Here is a 23,522-nt window from a genome sequence, read left to right on the forward strand (position 1 = left end):
CACGAAACAGTATTAGTGCCTTTTTAGATGGGGAGACTAAGACAGGGAGGTGTTAAGTAATCTGCCCAAGATCTCATACCACCACATTAGAAGGAAAACCCAGGAGGTCTGGCTTCATAAGAAAGCCAAAAGTCCAAGAGTTAAGTGGTAGAATCAAGAATCACTATTAGAAAGGGACATTTATCTGCCATGGCTTCCACAAACAAGTGTGTGTCACTAACACATACAAGAGTGCAAGGTGCAGTACATGAAAGAAAATGAAGCCACCTGAATCCACGTCTGGAAATTCACTGTCCCAGTGGAGGAGGAAAAGGATCTTCATGACAGGACCTCACAGAGTACCATCATATACATTCTCTCATGTGATCCTCACAATATCCTAGTTATTCTCTGTTCAGAGGAAGAAACTGAAGCCAAATATGCCAAGTAAGTTATTCAGAGTCACAAAAGTATTAAGTGCATTGTCCACATGTTCATTGGTGTTAATTCAAATTTAATTTCATCCAGCATCCACAAATGGTCCAGGAACACGTCCTCCTTGTCATTCAAGATATTAAACTAAAAAGGTAAGGTAGAGTTGGCAATATACAATCACAAGCATACATACTGCTCGCCACACTTAAAGTGGGGGAGGGACGACTAAATATGAAAGTCACTGCTTGAATTCAGACTTTCTGTCTCTTAATCAAATATTTTTTCTATCAATGTACAGTTACCCAAGACACTATATAGGAAACATGATATAAATGTAAAATGTAAACCATGATGAGTACAGCCCTTGGCAAATCAAAATGAAAAAAATGGGACCCATTTTCCAGTATCAACTTTTGTTTGTTTGTTTGTTTGTTTGTTTAGTTTATTTATTTTGAGAGAGCAAGAGAAAGAATGGTGGGGGAGGAGCAGACAGAGCTCGAACTCACAGACCAGGAGATCATGACTTAAGTCAAAATCAGGATGCTTAACTAAGAATGAGCCACCCAGGTGCCCCTCAACTGTCTTCACTATATAAACAAAGTGCTACGGTGAGTGAGCTGAGGTGGCTGATGCTGGCTATTAGGAAGATTTGCTTTGGTTTTGGTTTTTTGGGGGGTTTTTTTGACAATTTTTCTGATAAAATCTGTTTACATTATTATAGGATTGGGTCAATGCACAGCAAACTCCACATTTATTCCACTGAATTCTCTGGCATGGCTTCAAAGAGAAATAATATCTTGTGTGATTACAATATAGAATGTATTTATAAGTATCCATTTATTGTAATCTTCATTCAATTATTATTAAAATTTGTTATTCTCCTCTACAGGGTATTCAGATCATCATGCTCCAAGCAAATAGCACATTCAATTGGTCTCACACATCCTCAACTCCTTTCTTGGTCTACCGTATCTCATACAACAAGTCCCATGAGCTCCACCTCCAAAATATATCTCAAAGATATCCTCTTCTCTCTACTTTCCGTCAGCCTCCAAAGTGCCATCTTCTCTCACCTGAATGAACACCAGAAGAGCCTACCTCTTCCTGCAGCCCTGTTAATCCATTCACCACAGGACAATCCACAATAGGAAACAGCTCAAGTCAGTGTGCCTTGGATTTTCTTAGTTTTATCAATGGAAGCCCCCTATCACAGGAACCCTTTCATTACCAGGCAATCCAGGATAGTTGGTCACTCCAGTCTATGGTGAACATTTTATACAACATATTAGATCAGGTCATTGTTGTGGTTTAATGAATCATGACCCCCCATTCTTTACCCTTTCCTGGATCCATACCCATTACCATGGCCCTTAAAGATCCTTCTACTAGAGGCCCTGGTCTTTGGACTTTGGGCTGAACTAGCAGGATGACAGCCGATGTGATGCAATCAGAGGCTTGAAACATGTTTGTGGTCCGGCTTGCTCTCCTGCACATTGGCTACTCCCCTGTGGAGATATGCCTGTTAGCCTGCTGATCTAAGGGGGCTGAGACACATCTGGAGTGGACCTCACCCAAGGAGGCCCTGAATGAGCCAATATGAAGACATCTGAGCCAACAAATGAGTCAGTGAATTTTGTGGTGGCTTAGCATCTAGCATTGCTGAGATGCCCAACCAATAAGGATTCTACAAAATTCTCTAAGCAGCTCCCCATTTCACTTAGAATAAAATCTAAATGACTTTTGTACGCTTATAAAAATCTACCTCTCAGATCTCACCCACTGCCCTTCTCTAAACATCAATCTCACTGATCTGCTTTCTGTTTTTCAAATTAGCAAAGCTGTCCAATTCAGGATTTTGTCCTTATCCATCACCTCTGCCTAGAATACCTTACTCCCCATTCTTCTTATGACTGGTTCCTTCCATCCTGACTTACTGACTTAAAATCATCTCCTCAAAGACTTCCCTTGACCATCCTCCATGACTTGAGCACTTACTTGTTTCTGTCACAGAACTCCTCACAATCTGTAAATTGTTTGCTAATTTGTGTGTTTATTTTCCGTATCCCCACCAACTTCACATAAACAAACTATTTTCTCAGTAAGTTACTGAATGTCAATTGAATGGTGCCCAATGGTCCAGGAAATCTGTTAATCTATACCCTCTTGGTTTTAAGCATAAAAGATTTTTATTATTGAAAACAGAAAGTCAAAATCAATAAGATGGTAGAGCTAGAGATGATGTTTATCAATCACTGATACAGTTTTAAATTAAAAGTTCAAAAGGGATTTAACAGGGAAAAAGAAGTTAGCTGAACTTAAGTTTATAAAAATTACACCAGACCTTTAATTGTAAGTACTCTTTCCAAATGAACAATACTCAATATCAAATTCCTATAACAGTGCCCCCCACCTCCACCCCCTGGCCACAACTATCACCAAAACTACTTTGGTTAAATCAAAGGAAGCTGAACAAATAAAAAGTTGCCTGGTCTGTTATGAAGCTACAAGCCTTTCAGCCACGGAGATTAAAAACAAAACAATGAAAGTATCATTCTCTATCATTAGTTAGAGTCCCATACTACTGGCCAAGTGGAAAATCTTAGCAATCCACCTTCTTCAAGGACTTCAATGTTCAAAAAAGACCCCTTTAAACTCTAACCAATGCGAAGTTCCAAGACACTGAATCATGACAGATTATGTTTCTATATTGAGAATACCTGTGTGATGTGAAACACAACAGACTTAGATCCTTGTTTGGCTAATGGGTGCTGCTTGCACTATTCATGGCAGGGGAAGGGAGACACCAGCACTCTTGAGAGTTTGGGTTAAAAAAAACAAGAGATCCAACAGACAGAATCTCAAGCAGGCCTATCAGGCCTCAAGCAGGAAGGAAGGACTTTGGTGGGTGCCTGCCAAGTCGAGGGTGTTTTGGACTAAACTTTGGGAAGCAAGAGGGTGTGCAGATGTGGGTCAGAGTCCCTGGGTGAAGGCAAGCAGCTTTCTGAGCAGGGCTATGACACCAGAGGTGTCCCTTGGCTTTGGATGCAGAAGTAAAAGTCTTTGACTTTGCTTTTCTGTCACTCAGAAAGGCTCTATTTTTTCCCTGGAATTTGCAAATCATACTATTATAGCTACTAAAAGAGCAACCTCAGAGTCCAGCCTGCCTGGACCTCTTAGAAGTCTTCTATAAACAAGCTGGTGGCTTACCTGTGAAATATCTTATGAGGATTCTAGAAGACAAAACAAGCAAAGTACTTAACAGCATTTATTAAACATACATCAAGTTCTCAAGACAATGTCAGCCAATATATATCTGACCACCTAGCACATGCATCCAATAAACATTTGCTGAGTGTGTAACTGAAAGCCTCAGCTTCTGCTGAAGTGTGCTCTTCTGCCTGAAAAGGGAAAAAAAAGTCCCAGGTACAGGTAAAACAAGACAAATCTGCCTTCTAAGACATCAATTAAGATGGTAGATAGGAGTCACAAGGAAAACATTACATTTTGTAAATGGGCCCAATGGCATTCTGGCTTACACATCATTCTTGTGAGTTTGGTTGTGAGTATCTAAAGTCCTTAGTCTGTTAAATTCTGACTGGGCACTCAAAAGTTTACCAAGCTACAAAGGAAAAAAAAACAACTATCTGAGGTATACTCAAAGGAGTATCCCTTTGAGTTGTTCACAGAATCCTATCATGGAAGGTGGCCATGTATACTTCCTTCAGGCAGCATGCTTCTCTTTCCCACCAGTAATTACCTAGCTGATGGCTCTGTTCACCTTCCTGCCACGGCCCATGGGGCTGCTACTCTCTTAAGCTTTGCCTTCTTCCTAGACCGAGCTTAAGAACATGGCCCAATGGCAGTAAAGAAAACCTGCTGGGTCTGTGCATCAGAGCAGTTCCTCCTGGCAACTGTTTACCTACATAGAAGTTCCTTAGGGTGTCTATTCTCTTATTGATTTTTTCCAATCTATAGTCATTTATGGAACACAACCTGCATTTGAACCCACAGGAATGCAAAAATGAATGAGAAACAGCTTTGGCCCTGGAACAGAGGCACAAGCTTTGTCCGACCCTAGTGTTTTATACGCCTGCCCCTGTATTCTTCCCTAATAGCATCACCTGTTCATCGCCTCTTTGTCTTTCATCTAAAAGCTGAGTGAACTAAGGGGTAATACTCAAAGCTACCATAGTCTGTCCTACTAAACAGGCTTCATATTGAAGACAATTATTATCAAAAAGTCATCTTTAAAGTTACTCTTTGAGTAAGGTGACCCCACACTTCCTTGTTTAAATGCAGACAGTTATGAGAGTGAATGGGATTGCTAGTAGTAACAGTTCTAGAACAACAGATGTAGCCACGTCTGTCCCAGGTAAACTAATAGGGATGGTCATCCATGCATAGAGACACATGAAAATTTTAGAGAGATACTTCTTGAAACCTCTTGTCTTGGTTTATGGGAACACATATAATCTATTTCTTATGTATAAAGTTTTGTGTAAGAGGGCAGACCACAACTATCTCATAAAGAATGTGCTTCTCCTGGGATACAGGCCACACATGTTAAATTACCACTGCTACCCCCACCCTGTACACACAGATGGGAGCACATCACTTACTGTAACAGCAAACACCATGGTAACATGACAGCATCTGCCCTGGTGGTGAGAATATAAATTGGTGTCGCCATGATGGAAAACAGTACAGAGGTTCCTCAAAAAATTAAAAAAAGAACTATCGACTATGATTCAGGAAGTCACTTGTGTGTAACTGTATGAAAGAAATGAAAACACTTAACTTGAAAGGTATCTGTACCCTGACATTATTGCAGCATTATTTACAATAGCCAAGACATGAAAACAACCTGAGTGTCTGTCAGTGGATGAATAAAGATGTACACGTACACACACACACACACACACACACACACACACACACACACAGGAATACTAGTAAGCCATAAAGAAGGAAGGAAATCCCACCATCTGCAACAAAATGGATGGACTTTGAAGAGATTATGCTACATGAAATTAGACAAAATGGAGAAAGACAAATTCTGTATGATCTCACTTATGTGTAGGATCTAAAAAAAAAACCAACAAAACAAAGAACTTCTAGAAACAGAGAACAGATTGGTGGTTGCCAGAAACAAGGGGTACAGGGTGGGTGAAATAGGTAAAAGGGGGCCAAAAGGTACAAACTTTCAGTAATAAAATAATAAGGGGCACCTGGGTGGCTCAGTCAGTTAAGCATCTAACTCTTAATTTCATCTCAGATCATGATCTCACAGTCGTGAAATGGAGCCCCATGTCGGGCTTTGTACTGAGTCAGAAGCCTGCTTAAGATTCTTTCTCTCCTTCCCTCTGCCCCTCTCCCAGGCTTGTACTCCCTCTCTCTCTCTCTCTCTCTCTCTAAAATAAAATATAAATAAATGAATAATAACTAAATAAGTCATACAACCATAATGCACAGCACGGTGACTATAGTAAAAAATATTGTACTGTATATTTCAAAGTTGGTAAGAAAGGAGATCTTAAAAGTTCTCTTCACAAGAAAACAAAAATAACCTTCTAAGTATATGTGGTGAGAGATGCTAACTAGATTTAATGTGGTGACCATTCCCAATATATACACATATGGAATTATTACATGAAACTAACAATGTTATGTCAATTATATCTCAATTCAAATATAAAAATATAGATGATGGCAACATCTACCCATGGTTCTTACAAGCCAGACACTGTAATAAGACCTAGGCTACTCCCCCAACCAGACCCATGCTACTGATATCCCATATGTTACAGATGAGGAAATAGAGCCCTACAGGAGTTAAAACGCAGCTAGTAAGAGGGAACAGCAAGGCCTGAAACCAAGACTGTGTCCTCCGGAATTCAACAACTCAAACACCACCACATACCTCCCAGAAGATTATCACTGAGAGATGACCAAGATGGACCAAGTTAAGCTGGACCAAGAGGAATGAGTGATAATAATAATGACGATGATTCCATCTACCCATTGAGACTTTGCTAAACCTTATACATACATGACTTCATTTCACTTTCATGGCTACACTAGGAAGCCAGTATTATTATTAAATCCATTTTACAGATGGGGAAACTGAGAATTCTACAAGTTTTCACTTGCCTAGGGTCACACAGCTAGCATGGGGTAAGCTCAGGATATGAATTTAAGACCAACTCCACAGTGATCTCCACTGGGTTAGAAGGCACTCTGTGGAGGAAAGAACACAGACAAGGCAGGAAAGAAAGTGATGTGGCCACACAACAGAAAACAAGCACACAGAGGGGGACAGTGGAGGAGACACACATTATGACTACATCCTGCACAAGTGGCCATGTGAGTTTAACCTGAATCCACTGAAGGGGGAAGAGCAGTAAGGAATTCTGAGCAAAAGGAAAGTCATGAAGGGATCTAGATTTTTCCATGTTTACGATGCTCATGTGTAGTTTATTTATAAAGAAAATATATATTTATGTGAAATTGTATTTCAGAGCTACAGCTAACACCTGAAGACTGGGAACAGTTTGAGTTTTGCATATCAAATATTTTCAGCACTGTTATTTCTCCCCTGTTATCCACATCCCATCTGCTTCTTTCTCCCCACACTGAAGTGACTAGTATCTTCGCTCAAATAAAAGCCTTGAAGACAAAAAAACATCCTAATACTTGGCCCACATTTAATTTGAGAGAACAACAGACTCACAAATCCCTTAACGCGTTCCATGTTGAATGAAAGTAAAAAAAAAAAATGCATAATTGAGGTAGCTTGTTTACTCATCTGGTTTTCATCCTGAGATAAATCAAGCAACATATTTTTTTTAACTTTCTCAATTCATTTCCTGACGTTCTTGTAAGTAACCTAGAAAACTCAACTGGAGCCTTAGTACTATTTATGAACATCTGTTAAACACTGCCAACTCTGGTAACAACCGCCCCGGGGAATAGTGTAGCATCTTAAAAGCATAATTCCTTAGGTAATATTTATTCTGTTACAGTGTAGAAAAGAATGGCTTTCATTTCCTTTCAAAATTATACAACTTCTGATTTCATATACCATCGTCTCCCTAGAAAATATCAACCAACAGTATATGAGTAATATATTCACTATCAAATCATCTGATGGGATGTACACTAAATATAGTTTAACACCCAGGTGTTATTTCAAAAGCACTGAGCATTTTTTTTCATCTGCTGTTGATGTTTTTAATAACTTATTATATTCCTTTTATTATTCTTCAGAACATGTGCTCAGTTTGGACCAAAAAAGAAGGAAGAAAAGCATGAAGGGAAATTGGTGAGTGCCTCGTTTGTAGAAGGCATGTGCTGCACTTGCGTGTTTTAATTGGAATCATTCCTTGAAGTATCCATTATCACCCTCAGTGTTCTAGTCAAGTCGGTTATGGCTGAAGTAATCAAAACACAGCTGAGGGGAGAGGTCTGTTCTGACTGTACAGTCCATGTTCAGTTGAAGCCAGGACACAGAGAGACACATTTCCTTCAAATTCTAAATGCTACAGAGAGTACTACACGGTCACCAAACCCACTTCCTCCTCTAAGTGTGCCTTGCGATGGCCTCCCAGTCTCTCTCGCTCTGCACCGTGATCACCTCAGGAGCTTCGGCCATTAGAATGGGAGCTGAAGTGACGTGGTCCGTGCAAAATCTCTGCATGTAACCCTCCATGCTCTCTTCCCCTGGTAAGTGGCTAGAATGAACACAATTGCCAGGAGCCACGTGATGAAGAGGGCAGAGTGGAGGGACAGGAAGCTCGATCTGTGAGTCGGCATGAAGTAGACCCAGAACACCACACTGGACTTCTAAGTGGTTAAGAAATACCTCTTCAGGGGCTCCTGGTGGGCTCAGGCGGCTAAGCATCCAAATCCTGATTTCAGCTCAGGCCTATATGCACTATATTTTCCCCAAATTTATAAATACTGCCTCTCAATTATGTTTATGCACATATGTGTATATAAATTAATGTTGCTGACTGAATGAATGAATGAATGCATAAGAAAAATGGAGGGAAATATGTTAATACTAAGGAAGGTTCCCTCTGCCTAACGAGATATGAGGAGGTTTCTACTTTGTTGTACTTTTCTGTATTTTTTTTAAATCAAAATAATTGAGTGTGTTACTTTCGTAATCAGCAGAGATTTGTCTGCTTACACTTAAGAGTTCATTATACAGGCCACTCTATCCAGACAGACAATTAACACAGAACTAGTTCCTAGGCCCATTTGGCCCAGGCAAAGTTGTTCTACATTTATAACCCCATAAGCTACCCTCTAGTGATTAAAAGACCCCAGGGAGCAATAGTTCACAAGAAAGTCCTAGAAAATGAGGCCATGTGGCAACATAACTTCTTTGTTCACTCACAATGAGGTACCTCTAAAAAACAAGTTAATAAATAACTGCATTAATGACACACTGAGAAAACAGAAAGTGAAATTATGTCAGTTACCGTGGATACACAATCATGGGCATGTGGAGATCTGGTGATTCTCAGAACCAGTCCCTAAAGGAAAACTTCTCCCTCTGGTTTAAATGAAGATTTCGAGAGCATACTTGCTGAATGCTCACCATGATGCCAGGCACACAGCAGATGGCCAAAGGTTAAATGTCACCATTATTTTTATTGTTAAAATGTGAGAAGAATCATTAATCCTTGCTTTAGTATACTACTGAAATTTAAGTTACGACATTTGCTTTCAAAGTGCTGTTCTCATTAGTTTCTAAGGAAACTGAAGAGAAGTTACATGTGCACGTCCATAAAGCCTGCCTGCCTACAACCTGCCTTGATCTTGTCCTGCATCCTCTAGGTCCATGTGGCTTCCAACAGTGAACACCACAGGACAATTAGGGAAAAGCTGCTCTAGCACAGGGAAATTCGAAGATGACCAGAGAGGCCCATTTATATCTGCAGATTCAGAAAGAATAGAAAGGAACATTTTATAAAATAGGGGCTCTCTTTGGAAAATATGTACAATAGGAAATAGTATTAAAAGTCACAAGTTGTTAAATGGGATCCACTCATAAAGAAAGTTAAGGAAAGCTGTTAAAGTTAATTAACGTGTTTCTTTAAGGATCATTTGTAAGTAAACATGAGGCAGGGAAAATTTTCTGAGTAACAAAATTTATTGAGCATTTACTATGTCTCAGGACCTATGCTAAGCACTTTTTGTCTGGATGAGTCAGAGTTCTCAGCAGAAAGCAATAAAAATTAACGCTAGCTGAAATAAGCATAAAGTAAATTACAGAAGATATTTTGGGAAGGTGCACAAAGGAGGCGAGAAAATCAGGCTCAGGAAATAGGAAGGCATCAAAAGGGTCCAGGAGCAGCCAGGAACACAGTCAAATCTCCTCACAGAAACCACCTACTTCATGAAGACACCACCACTACTCCTAGAAAGCAAACACTGCTTCAACCTCTAATGGACACTTGCTATGACTCTTCCTTCCTTCTTTTCCTGTTTTCCAGATTCAAAATAGTGAACAGTTGATACAAAAGTAAAATAGAAATCAATGTTATCCTTACCCATCTTTATAAGACAATTATGATCATCATCCCAACACTCAGGATGGAAAATCTTTTTGCAAGATCCTAACCACATAAGGTGATATGACAAAGCCACAAAATCAAGGAGGTGTGCTATGAATTTAATTGCCTACAGTGTTAATAGTACACACCCGTTCAGCAGTCAATGGGCAGCAGTTTCCTTTTTACATTAAATGCAATTCCGAAATGTGTAGTTCACCAGGCTTTAGAATGTGATTATATAAAACCCAGTGAATAAGTTATCATATTGACAAATGGAAACATGTTGTAGCTGAAAGCAATCCAAAGCTATTCAAGTTCAATAAAAGCTTCTTATCTCCATTTTAGGATGCATGTCATTAGCTCAGAGAAGATTAATTTTTCCATTCATATTTCAATTTCTTTCCTGGCAAAAAATAAAACTGTGAGTTTCTGAATTACAATCTTCTTGCTTAATCAAATGTTGAGAGCCTCACATCAACATGACTGGAAAAATCAGTAAATTATGGACATTCCTAAAACTAAAAGGTAGTGGTCCTAGGTAAGTTTCATCTAGTTATATGCAATTACTCCTTTACAACAGGCTTTTGAGTTACGTGAGAGACATATTCTTTGATTCCTCTCTAAAGAGAATTGAAAGACAACCTAAAGATTAGCTATGCATACAGTAGGTATTCTGTAATTAACTATTGACTGTGTATATTAAATTTAATCCATAGAGGAGGAAAGCATAACTACTAAACCTTCTGAGAAAATTGTATGCAAGAGACACAATGCCCTCCTTAAAGTATGATTACAAAAGGTAGTTCACACATACTGCTTCAGAAATGAATATTATCCACATATTAAAAACTTAATTCACCAAACCAAATTTATTCCCTCAATCATACATAAGTCTACTTTCTACACAAGAAAATGAGGCTCTCACTCAATATCTTATCATTATGAATTATGTTTCACAAAGAAAAGGTTTGCATTACCCATTTCAAACAAATGTTCAAATGAACAAGCTTTCCATAACTATAGGCAAATGTTCTTTTGCCCAAAGAGATACAACAAAATGAATCATTAAGAAAATGTCTGCAGATTACACAGTTTCTATAAATTGTGCCTTAGAACCTGCCACATCGTTTTAATTCAATCTTCTAATTTTATTAATATGCATTTTCCATCTTAAACATGCTGACTCACACATAAAAATCTCCCAAGAATATCATCATTAGGTTAGCAAAGAGGAAAAACGCTTAGGGAGGAGATTAAATCTACTCTGGCTGGGTAGAAATCCTATCTTTGTCATTTACTAATTTACAACTTTGGCAAGTTTTTAACCTTACTCTACTGTCCCTTGCTTAGCAAAATAACACCACAGCACTAAAAATGGCAACATTTGGGGAAGGAAGGGAAGGTGGTGGAGTAGGAAGTTCCTAGGTTCACCTCCTCCTATGAATACAACTAGATAACTATCATATCATCCTAAATACCCTCAAAATCTGAGGAATAGCAGAACAATTCCACAACTGGAATTGTGGCGAGACTAAATTGAGGCGAGACTAAATCAAGGAGGGTGGAAAGAGTGGAGACACAGCTTGGGAAACAAACAGTCTGTGGCCATTATAGTGGAGTGAGAGCCACAGTAATAGAAAGGAGGAAGAGACAGACGAGCACACTGGAGAGTCGACAGGGAGGGCAAATCCCCACAGCAATTGGCTTGGAGGCAAGAGAGCCCATGCTTCATGGATGCTTGCAGCAAGCGGGGCTTGAAGCCTGGAATTTTGAAGCAAGCCAGCATGCTTGGCTCTGGGAGAGCTCAGAAGATACTGGAGTTACTCTTGGAGAAAAGGCAGGGCAAATATCCCACAGACACAGAGCATGGAAACAACCATCTGAAGAGCACCTGGGACTTCCTCATCTCAAAGCCTGTCCCCAATGAGCAGAACTTATAGAGAAACCCCTCCAGGAACAGAGGAACTGAGGAGAGCCATCTCCCTCCACCACTCCTCATCATAAGCACAGGGCCACCTGTGGGAACCAGCACAGCTCAGACACTTGCTACCTAGCTTTCTTGCACCAAGCCCTGCCCCACCACATCCTAGTGGGACCTCCCCTCCCAGTCCTCCTTCCTAAGAAGAACAACCCAAATTCCTACCCACAACACGTCTCCCAGCCAAGGAGGATTGTGGAGGCTTGGTTCCAGTGGCAGTGGCAAGAGGTCTCATTTCACAAGCAGATCAGAGCACACCTAGTTAAAACATGCCACCTTTCAAGCCAAGAGTTAAACACTGTCCACATCAGGCAAACAGCCCCTTTGTAGACAACCGGTCTAGGGAATAAAGTGGCTGGAATAAAACAGCACAGCATGGGCAGCACACAGTGGAGACACTCTCAGAAGCACCAACCTTTGGGAACAGGGGACATGACACGGCAGGGCACTACAGAACCTTGTCTTCATAAGGCCATTACCCTTAAGAACAGGAGATGTAGATGACTTTCCTACAGAGAAAGAGGCAGAGAGACTTAGAGGAAATGAGAAGACATAGAAATTTATCCCAAAAGAAAGACCAGGACAAGGCCATGGCCAGAGATTTAAGCAAAACAGATACAAGTAAGATGCCCGATAAAGAATTTAAAACAGTGATCATATGTATACTCACTAGACTTGAGAAAAATGTAGAAGATATAAATGAGACCCTTAACACATGGATATGGAATAACAACAGAAATAAAGGGTAAAAAATATAAAATGAGAAACACAATTGATGGAATGAACAGCTGGATGGAAGAATCAGCGGAATGAATTAGTGACCTAGGAGACAAAGTACTAGAATGTAATTAAGCTGAACAAAAGAGAGAAAAAAGAATTACACAAAACAAGAATAAACTTAGCGAACCCAGTAACACCATTAAATATAGTAAAATTCATATTCTCGAAGTCCCAGAAGGAGAAGAAAGAGAAATGGGGGCAGAAAATTTACATGAAAAATAATAGCTGAAAACCTCCCTAATCTGGGGAGGAAACAGATATCCATATCCAGGAGGCACAAAGAATTCCCATCAAAATCAACAAAAGCAGATCCATACCAGGATATATAATAATTGGAAAATATATGATGATAAAAGAAAAATTTTAAAAGCAACAAGACCAAAGAAGACAGTAACTTACAAAGGGAAACCCATAAGGCTAGTAGGAGATTCTTCAAGCAAAAACAGTCTAAGCTAGAAAGCAGTGGCAGGATACATGCAAAGTGCTGAAAAGCAAAAAGGTGCAGCCAAGAACATTCTATCCAGCAAGGCTATCATTCAGAATAGGAAGAGAGATAAAAGACTTTCTCAGATAAACAAAAGTTAAGAGTATATCACCACTAAACCAGCCCTACAAGAAACATTAAAGGGGACTGGGTGAGTGGAAAGGAGAGACAGTACTGAAAATATAAAGGTAGGAAACAGAAAAGCAGTAAAAATGAATATTTCTGTAAAAAGTCATTAACAAAATAAAGGGATATAAAATATGACACCATATACCTAAAATGTAGGGAGGAGTAAAGAACGGGTTCAATCTTAAAAGACCACCAGCTTAATCTAGACTGCTATATGCATAAGAGGTTATATACAAATCTAATGCTGACCATGTATCAAAAACCACTAATAAATACGCAAAGAATAAAGGAAAAAATCCAACTATATCACTAAAGAAAATCAGTAAAACATGAAGGAGAGTAAAACACGAAAGGATCAGAGAAAATCTTCAGAAACAAACATCAATCAAATAATAAAACAATAAAAACATACTTACCAATAATTACTTTGAATGTAAATGGACTAAACATTCCAATCAAAAGACACAGGGTGACAGAATGGATAAAAAAATAAGACCCATTTATATGCTGCCAACGAGACCCATTTTAGACCTAAAGACATCTGCAGATTGAAAATGAGGCGACAGAGAAACATCTATCATGCAAATGGAAGTCAAAAGAAAGTCAGAATAGCAATGCCTATATCAGACAAAAACAAGGGCTGTAACAAGAAACAAAGAAAGACAATACATAATAATAATAATAAAGGGGACAATCTAACAAGAAAATAAAACGATTGAAAATATTTACACACCCAACAGAGAAGTACCCAAAGACATAAGACAGTTAATAACTAATCGATAGAAATACAGTAATAGTAGGGGACTTTAACACCCACACTTGCATCAATGGACAGATCATCTAAACAGAAAATCAATAAAGGAAACAATGGTTTTGAATGACACCCTGGAACAGATGGACTTAATAGATATATTCAGAACATTCCATTCTAAAGCAGTACAATACACATTCTTTTCAAATATATATGTAACATTCTCATTTGTGTTAGACCACAAAACAAGTCTCAACAATTTTAAGAAGATCAAAGACATATTATGCATCTTTTCTGATTACATTGTTAGGAAATTAGAAGACAACAAGAAAAAATCTGGAAAGACCACAAATACATGGAGGTTAAATAACATGCTACTAAATAATGATGGGTCAACCAGGAAATCAAATTTCATAAAAAGTACATGGAAACACATGAAAATGAAAATACAACAGTCCAAAATCTTTGGGATACAGCAAGAGCAGTTCTAAAAAAAGAAATTTATAGCAATACAGGCCTACTCAAAGGCAAGAAAAACATCAAATTAGCAAACTAACCTTACACCTTAAAGGAGCTAGTAAAAGAAGAACAAACAAAACCCAAAATTGGAAGAAAGGAAATAATAATGATTAGTGCAGAAATAAATGACATAGAAACAAACAAACAAACAAAAAGAACAGATCAATGAAACCAGAAACTAGTTCTTTGAAAAGGTCAACAAAATTGATAAACCACTAGCCAGATTCAGCACAAAAAAAAAAAAAAATGAGAGAGAAAGAACTCAAACAAAATCACAAATGAAAGAGGATAAATAACAACCAACACCACAGAAATACAAAGTATTATAAGGGAATATTATGAAAAATTACAGGCCAACATTGGACAAACTAGAAGAGAAGGATAAATTTCAAGAAACAGGAAGAAATAGAAAATTTGAACAGGCCAATAACCAGCAAAGAAACAGAATCAGAAATCAAATTAAACCTGCAACAAGCAAACGTCCAGGACTAGAGATTTCCACAGGCAAATTCTATCGAAAAGTTAAAGAAGAATTAATACCTATTCTTCACAAACTATTCTTAAATAGTTTAAGAATATTAAATAAAACAGAAAAGAAAACTTCCAAATTCATTCTAAGAGGCCAGCATTATTCTGATACTAAGCCAGATAAAGACACTACCACAAAAAAGAACTACAGGCCAAAATCCCTGATGCACACAGATTCAAAAATCCTTAATGAAATACCAGAAAAATGAATTCAACAATACATTAATGAAATCATTCATCAAATCAAGTGGGATTTATTCATAGGTTGCAAGCATGTTTCAGCATTTGCACATCAATCAACCTGATACATCAGATCAATGAGAGAAAGAATATAAACCATATGATCATTTCAACAGATGCAAAAAAGCATTTAACAAGGTAAAACATTCATTCATGATACAAGCCAGCAACAAAGTAGGTTTAGAGGGAACATAATAAAGGTCGTATATGAAAAACCCATAGCTATCGTCATCAATGGGAGAAAACTGAGAACATTTCCCCTAAGGTCAGGAACACGAAAAGGACATCCACTGTCACCACTTTTATTGAACACAGTACTGGAAGTCCTAGCCACAGCAATCAGACAACAAAATGAAATAAAAGGCATCCATATCAGTAAGGAAGAAGTAAAACCTTTCATGATTTGCAGATGACATGATACTATATATAGAAAATCTGAACAACTCCACCAAAAGAACTCATAGAATTGATCCATAAATTCAGTAAATTTGCAAGACACAAAATCAATGTAAATAAATCTGTTTCATTTGGGAGCACCTAGGTGGCTCAGTCAGTTGAGCATCTGACCCTTGGCTCATGTCATGATCTCATGGTTTGTGAGATCTGTGCTGTTAACACAGAGCCTGCTTGAAATTATCTCTCCCTCTCTCTCTCCCCATACCCTTGCAATCTGTCTCTCTGCCTCTCTCTTTTTCTCTCTCAAAATAAATAAAAATAAGCTTCAAAAAAAAGATATCTGTTGCACTTCTATTCACCATAATGAAGCAGAAGGAGAAATTAAGAAAACAACCCTATTTATAACTGCACCAAAAATAATGAGACACCCAAGAATAAATCTAACCAAAGAGGTGAAAGACCCGTATCCTGAAAATCTGAACACTGATCAAAGTAATTGACGAGGACACAAAGAAAGGGAAAGACATTCCATGCTCATGGATTGGAAGAACAAATTAGTGTTAAAATGTCTGTACTACCCAAAGCAATTGACAAGATTCAATGAAATTCCTACCAAAATACCAACAGAATTTTTCACAGAACCAGAACAAACAGTCCTAAACAGGCACCACAAAAGGCTATGAACAGTCAAAGCAATCTTAAAAAAGCAAAGCCACGCTGGAGGCATCACAATTGCAGACTTAAAGTTATATTGCACAGCTACAGTAATAAAAACAGTATGGTAGTGGCACAAACACAGATACACAGAGCAATAGAACAGAACAGAAAACCCAGAAATAAACTCACAACCACATGGTTTACTAATCTTTGACAAAGCAGGAAAGAACATCCAATGGGAAAAGAGCAGTCTCTTTAACAAATGGCGTTGAGAAAACTGGATAGTAACACGCAAAAGAATGAAACTGGACCACTTCCTTATACCATACACAAAAATAAATCCAAAATGGATTAAAAATCTAAATTTGAGACCAGAATTCTAGAAGACAACACAGGCAGTAACTTCTTGGACTTCAGCTGTAGCAACTTCTTTCTAAATGTGTCTTCTGAGGCAAGGGAAACAAAAGCAAAAATGAACTATTGTGACTTCATCAAGAAAAAAGCTTCCGCACAGTGAAGAAAACAGTCAACAACACTATATGGCAACCTATGAAATGGGAGAAGATTTTTCAAATGACATATCTGATAAAGGCTTAGTAGCCAAAATATATAAAGAACTTAAACAACTCAACACTAAAAAAACTGCACAAATTATCCAATTAAAAAATGGGCGGAAGACATGAACAGATCTTCTTCCAAAGAAGACATACAGATAGCCAAAAGACTCATAAAAAAATGTTCATCATCATTTAGTATCAAAGAAATGTAAATCAAAACTACAATGAGGTATCACCTCACACCTGTCAGAATGGCTAAACTTAACACACAAGAAACAAAACGTGTTGGCAAAGATGTGGAATAAAAGGGAACACTCAAGCACTGGGAATACCAACTGGTGCAGCTACTGTGGAAAATGGTGTGGAGGTTCCTCAGAATGTTAGAAACAGAACTACCATATGATCCATCAACCACACTACTGGCTATTATGCAAAGAATATAAAAATACTAATTCAAAGTGATATATGCACCTCTATTTTTATTGCAGGATTATTTACAATAGCCAAGATATGGAAGCAGCCCAAGTGCACATCAAGTGATGAATGGATAAAGAAGGGTATAGTGTGTGTGTGTGTGTGTGTGTGTGTGTGAGAGAGAGAGAGAGAGAGAGAGAGAGAATATTATTCAGCCATAAAAAAAATAAAATCTCATGATTTGCAACATCATGGATATAGTTAGAGAGTATAATGCTAAGCAAAATATGTCAGAGAGAGACAAACACCATAGATAAATGAGCACAAGTGGAAAAAGAGACAAATCAAGAAATAGATTCTTAATGATAGAGAACAAACACATGGATGCCAGAGGGGTGGTAGGATGGGGACAGGGAAATAGATGATGGGGATTAAGGAGTGCACTGGTCAAGATGAGCACCACTTGGTGTATGGAAGTGCCCAATCAGTACACCGCATACCTGAAACTAATACAATATTGTACATTAACAAACTAGAACTGAAATAGAAACTTAAAGAAAAAAAGATGATGCGGAGGAATCTCAGATGGGTAAGTAGGAGGAGATAAGAAAAAGAGAAGGTTTGGAGCAACCTCTGGAAGTGACAAATTCCATTTGGGCAAGGAGAGATGGAGGCATCCATAAACAGATGGCCAAGAGGCAACCAGGAATGTGGGTTCAGACACAAAGAAAGAGCTTTATAATCCATACAGAGATTCCTGGAAATCACAGGCATGAGTAACACTGACACTTATTTTCAAAGTACTTCATATGTATCACTGTATTTCAAATGCATCCAAATATAAAGTGGAAAGGTAGTAAGCAAATACATTTCAGTCATTTATAAATTTTTCAAATTAAAATATGAAGTCTTGGGGCACCTGGGTGGCTCAGTCGGTTGAGCGTCTGGGTTCGGCTCAGGTCATGATCTCACATTCGTGGGTTCCAGGCCCGCATCGGGCTCTGTGCTGACAGCCAGCTCAGAGCCTAGAGCTTGTCTTCGGATTCTGTGTCCCCCTCTCTCTCTGACCCTTCTCTGCCTGCGCTGTCTCTATCTCTCAAAAATAAATTTAAAAACATTTAAAAAAATAAAAAATAAAATATGAAGTCTTAAAACAGGATCAAGAAAATACTGATCACACATCTCTGACCTGTCTGACTTTGAATCATGAGGGTGGTGAACTCCTTGATATCATATGCTGATAATGATGATGATGATGATAGCAACAAACTCTTACACCGCACTTACCACACATTAAGCATATTACCCTTTTCTGTAATTTTTCTCCATTAAGATATCCTAATTGTGGGGGCAGATGTCCCATTTTCAGAGCAGGCGGAAAGATGCACGTGTAGTCCAGCTTTAACCTTAACCTCAAAGTTATTTAGTAAAACCTGTCCTTTTTGTGCTTGTCTACCTTGCAGCAACAGTAAGATAAACACTGTGAAGTTTTGCCAGATTCGTCTGGTATTGCTCTCTCCAGCCAACCTACGTGACTTTTATGTTTACAATCAATTTACTTCATTTTTAACTAACCAGACTTGGTACCATCTCTTTTTCCAACACTACAAATATTCCCTCTGATCGAAACGGTCTATTACACAACAAAAGCCAGAGGAGGCCTTCCTTCCTCCAAAACTCCTCACTGAGTACGAGAAGGATTACTCATTCATTCAGCACATGAGGGGCTTGGATTCCTTCTCTAAATTCCGTTAGCCCTACCCAGGAGCAACAGGCACTGCCACAGCCATGGCACTTAAATGAGTTACACAGCTTTGCACAGGCTACCGCATGGACACGGCTGGGTCATTCTCATTTTCCTCAAACTGCTCCTCAAGAAACAACATGGCTTTTTGAAAAGTTTATTTTAATTTTCTTAATTTTACTTTTCTTTTACTTAAACTTGCTTTATTGTCTGTCTCTTTCCCTGCCTGCGCCTAGCATATAAAGGCCAGCCCATTAATTCCTGAAGAGAAAAAATTCTGCCTTACAAACACAGTATAGAATGCACAACTACAAAGCAGCAGCTAAATAAATGCTTATAAAACCAATTGGTGACTAAGAAGCCACTTAGTTCGGTAAGCCCCAGTCTCCACTGAGCCCTCTCTGCTATGCTACGCCTAAGTGGGGAGGGGGCAGGAATCAGCTGGCTTCCAGAACCCCCTTAGGGAGGACCCCTGGACCTGGAATACTAGCATGTCAGCACAATTGCAGAAATGAGGGGGAAAATGAAGACCAAAGACCAACTTGAACTTTACATTTCTTTGTTCTCATTATCCATTCCCGGAAGCACAGGAGTATAAAACAAAAATGACCCTTTCATGTAAAAAGGCTGGAGTACTAACTTTTACTGAATCTATTCCCGCACTGCAGAGAGGAGCTCTCATCCAGGTGTGGGGCGAATGTTACCTTTTTCTTTTCACCATGAAAACCAATTCTGATAGTTTTTGAAAGTGAAACCAATTTCCATTTCTTAAACTGTAAGTCATTCTCAATTTCTACATTTAGCATCTGAAAATTACAAATTAATTTCCTTCTAGAATGTAAGTTTTAAAAGAAAGAGGGCCTACTTCTCTTCCACAGCTGTATCCATGGTGCCTGACACATGTGGCTGACAATCAATAAATATTTGTTGGCGGGAAGAGTAAGCATACATTTCAGCTGACATAACACAGAAAAGATCTGGCAGATAAGCATCTGGGGGGACGCTGTAAGGGAGATAAAAGAACAATTACTAGCTGAAGTACCCCGCTGCTTACTCTTAAAAGAGCACAGAAAATTGGGAAATAGAAGCATGGAGCCTGCTTCTATCTCGCACTCTCGAACTTGTTCGCTACAGCTGCCTGGCAAGGGCAGTGAGCAGATGCTCTATCCTTTCTGGTGGGAGACAACTGCTCTCCAAGACCGCAGGCAAAGATGACTCAGGTGAGTCCTTCTAGCGTCCAGATCTATGCTGACTGACACCACGGCCACCAGCCCCACCTGTCTATCAAGTATCCGAAATGTGGCTTGTGTGACATGAGATGGGCTGGGATGTCGGACACAAACCAGATTTTGAAAGATTATGAGAAACACTGGACGTACACTGTCCCATTGATAAGTGTTTTACAATATTTACATGCTGGAATATAATAGTTTGGATATATTGGGATAAACAAAGTATATTAATAAAACTAATTTCACCCATTTCTTTTTACTTCTCTGAATACAGAAAATTCTGAAGTACTTACATGGCTCACATTATATTTCTAGCGGACAGTGCCAATCCAGACTGATAATAAGAAAGTCTGTATGCTACCAGAAGGAATATTCATGAAAAAACAGCTGGATCTGGTTCCTAATTACTCAACCTATAATTAAGGAAATTAGTTAGATTTTCTACCACCTACCAATGTATATAGTCTCCTTAAAGGCTCACACCAGCATTAGGAGATAACACATTAGCCTTCATTTCTATATGAGGAAACTGAGGCCCAAAAATAAGGCACTTATACAAAGTTACAGAGCTCATAAATGGGAGGGCAAAACCCTGACCCAAACTCAGCGGGTCTAAATGCATATTCTTCCCCTCCCTCTTCTCCACTCAGAGAACTTTCCCTATTAAAGGCTTAAAAAGGATGCCAATCATCTTTCCTGCCTTACCCTGCTGTGGGCTTCTCTTTGACACTCTACACCCTTATTTCTCCCTGCTACTATCCCACAGAAAAGAGAACTATGTGAAAAGGTGGCTGAATTTTTTGGAAAAATTACCAGAGTGACATCCCAGACGCTGCTATCTCCTGAAAAAAAAAAGAATCAAGTTTTCCTAATTGGGCCTTTTTGCCTTTGCAATTCAATAGCTCTCCACTGAATCATCACTGTTCCTATAACTGCTACAAAGAAATTTACCTACTGGGACACAGCTACCTGTGAAGTTACTAATTTGGGCAAGTGTATTTCACCTGTTGTGAATTAGCTTACTTAGTTTCTTGGCAGCCTCCAGAGCTTCCTTCGCACTGTCTGCTACAAAGAATCTTTGAACTTTCACTCCATTGTCAGACATGAGTTTCTTGCTCTGGTATTCCTGCAGGTTCAGCCATCTTCGTGGGGTTAACTGCACTGCCTGGAGAGATTGAGAGAGAGAGAGAGAGACAGAGAGGGAGGTAAGAACGTTTACAAATAACAAGAAAAATAACAGTCAACGTATGTAGCCAGTCTTAAAGGTACCCACAAAAGACAATCAGCAACACCTTTTTTAAAGGAAAAAAAAATCCTACATAGATTCTTCATGCTTGTTTTCCTAATCAAAAATGTTAAAGACAACCACCACACACAAATGAATGCAGATTTAAAGAAATGGTGAGAAATGAATAGGGTCTATCATCTAGTTAACAAGAATGTACTGATATCAATTTCCTAGTTTTGATATTGAACTAACCATGAGGAGAAGAGGGGAAGGGTATGTGGGACTTGTTGCATTTTCTTTACAGCTCTCTGAGTCTGTAAATGTTTAAAAATAAATAAAACCATTAAAATAGAATAAAAAGTCATTTTCTTAAGTTTGTTTATTTGAGAAAGAAAGAGAAAGCATAGGAGAACAAGACGGGGAGGGGAAAATCCGAATCAAGCACTGCACTCAGTGCAGAGCCCAACTCAGGGCTGGAACCCACGGCCCGTGAGATCATGACCTGAGCCAAAACCAAGAGTTGGAGAAAACCAACTAAGCCACCCAGGCACCCCTAAAAAGTTCCTTTTAAAAATGTTAAGAAATGCATTATAGAGGATATACCTCCCCTCATTCACACCCCAAATAAAGTTCATAGCATTATTTTAATAACTGTGTGCATATTGTTAATCAGTGTAAGGTATCTCAGAAAAAATTTTTAACACTTTGAGGTTCAATGGACTACCGACTAATCCACTTCTTTGCCATGCTTTTTAACGGACTCTAGGTAAAATCATTATCATTGAAGATTAACTCTTTCACACCAAATTTGAAGATGGTAACCTGAAATAATCATCATAAATAAACTACTTCCTAAAAACTGCGACTCAGGTATTAATGTAACTTTGCTGAAGTATCATGTAGAAGCGGTTTCGTCCAATATGCACCATCAATTACTTTCTAATCTGTGCTTAAAGAAAGTAATTAAGGAGCAGAATAACACAAGCAAATAAATTCTCATTTTATTCAGTAAGATAAACAGCATTCCATATTTGTAAAAGAAAAAAGAATGAATATACCTAGTTTAAGCTCATTTCCATCCATGAGTCCTGATGGAGGAAAAAAAAAAACACCACAGCCCAACAGTATATAAGATAACAATGCCAATATGCACAAACCAAAAAGTCCGTCATACAACAGAATCACTATCACAAGAGTGATGGAAAATCACCTGTCACAGTGCCTACTGTCTTCTGTCAATGGCCTTGGTGGATGGCCAAAGCAGTATCACACCAAACACTAAGGTCCACAGGGTGTTACAACATGGAACCATTAGATTTCAGGCCTCAAATGTGTCCCTAAAATGGCATTTTCTTCTGGAATCTCTAAGCTACATGGAGCTCTTCTGGTTACGGGACATTCCAAGGAGGCTCTAGAACCTTTCAACTAAACTGAGGTTTACTCAAGGGCAGAGTGTACCTTTAAATTGTTTGTATCTTTAAGAGGAATTTGATGATGCCTGGCACATGGAAGATACTCAAGAATGGCCAAATGAGTAGGTCCAGCCTTTTTTCCTTTTGTTTCCCAACTACAGATTTTTCATTTCCACAAAGTGACTTTCTCTAAAAATAGAAAAGCAGAAGTCCTTCAGAACTAAAACAAAATAATTTAAACATACTCATAAAAAATTCAAATTTTGACATGATCTAGCCTAAAGACATCTTTCTGTTCCACCCTTCTGAATACTGGTAATGATGTTTTTAATGCTGAAGTTGTCTGCCCTTCTTCTTTAGAAATAAATAGCACCAGAGTTTTAAAATAAATTTCCAGAGAAGTTATGGTCACATCATTTACTGTATGGTTTATTAACTGTATATGACTTGTTAATGTTACTTCTGAATTTTAAGTCTTGATGAAACAATAATTTGA

The 23,522-nt window shown here is 38.5% G+C and overlaps 1 protein-coding gene across 1 annotated transcript in view; it reads right to left on the reverse strand.

Annotated features, from left to right (window-relative positions):
• The window catches only part of SUCLG2 (succinate-CoA ligase GDP-forming beta subunit), a 210,900-nt gene extending 189,349 nt beyond the window's left edge, over positions 1 to 21,551 (reverse strand). The window contains exon 1 of the mRNA XM_029917626.1: positions 21,410 to 21,551. Coding sequence (XP_029773486.1) covers positions 21,410 to 21,491 — 82 coding nt within the window. The 5' untranslated portion in view covers positions 21,492 to 21,551. The remainder of the gene's footprint in view (positions 1 to 21,409) is intronic.
• Positions 21,552 to 23,522: the final 1,971 nt, after the last annotated feature.

The sequence above is a fragment of the Suricata suricatta genome, chromosome 12, assembly GCF_006229205.1.
Source record: "Suricata suricatta isolate VVHF042 chromosome 12, meerkat_22Aug2017_6uvM2_HiC, whole genome shotgun sequence".
Lineage (NCBI taxonomy): Eukaryota > Metazoa > Chordata > Mammalia > Carnivora > Herpestidae > Suricata > Suricata suricatta.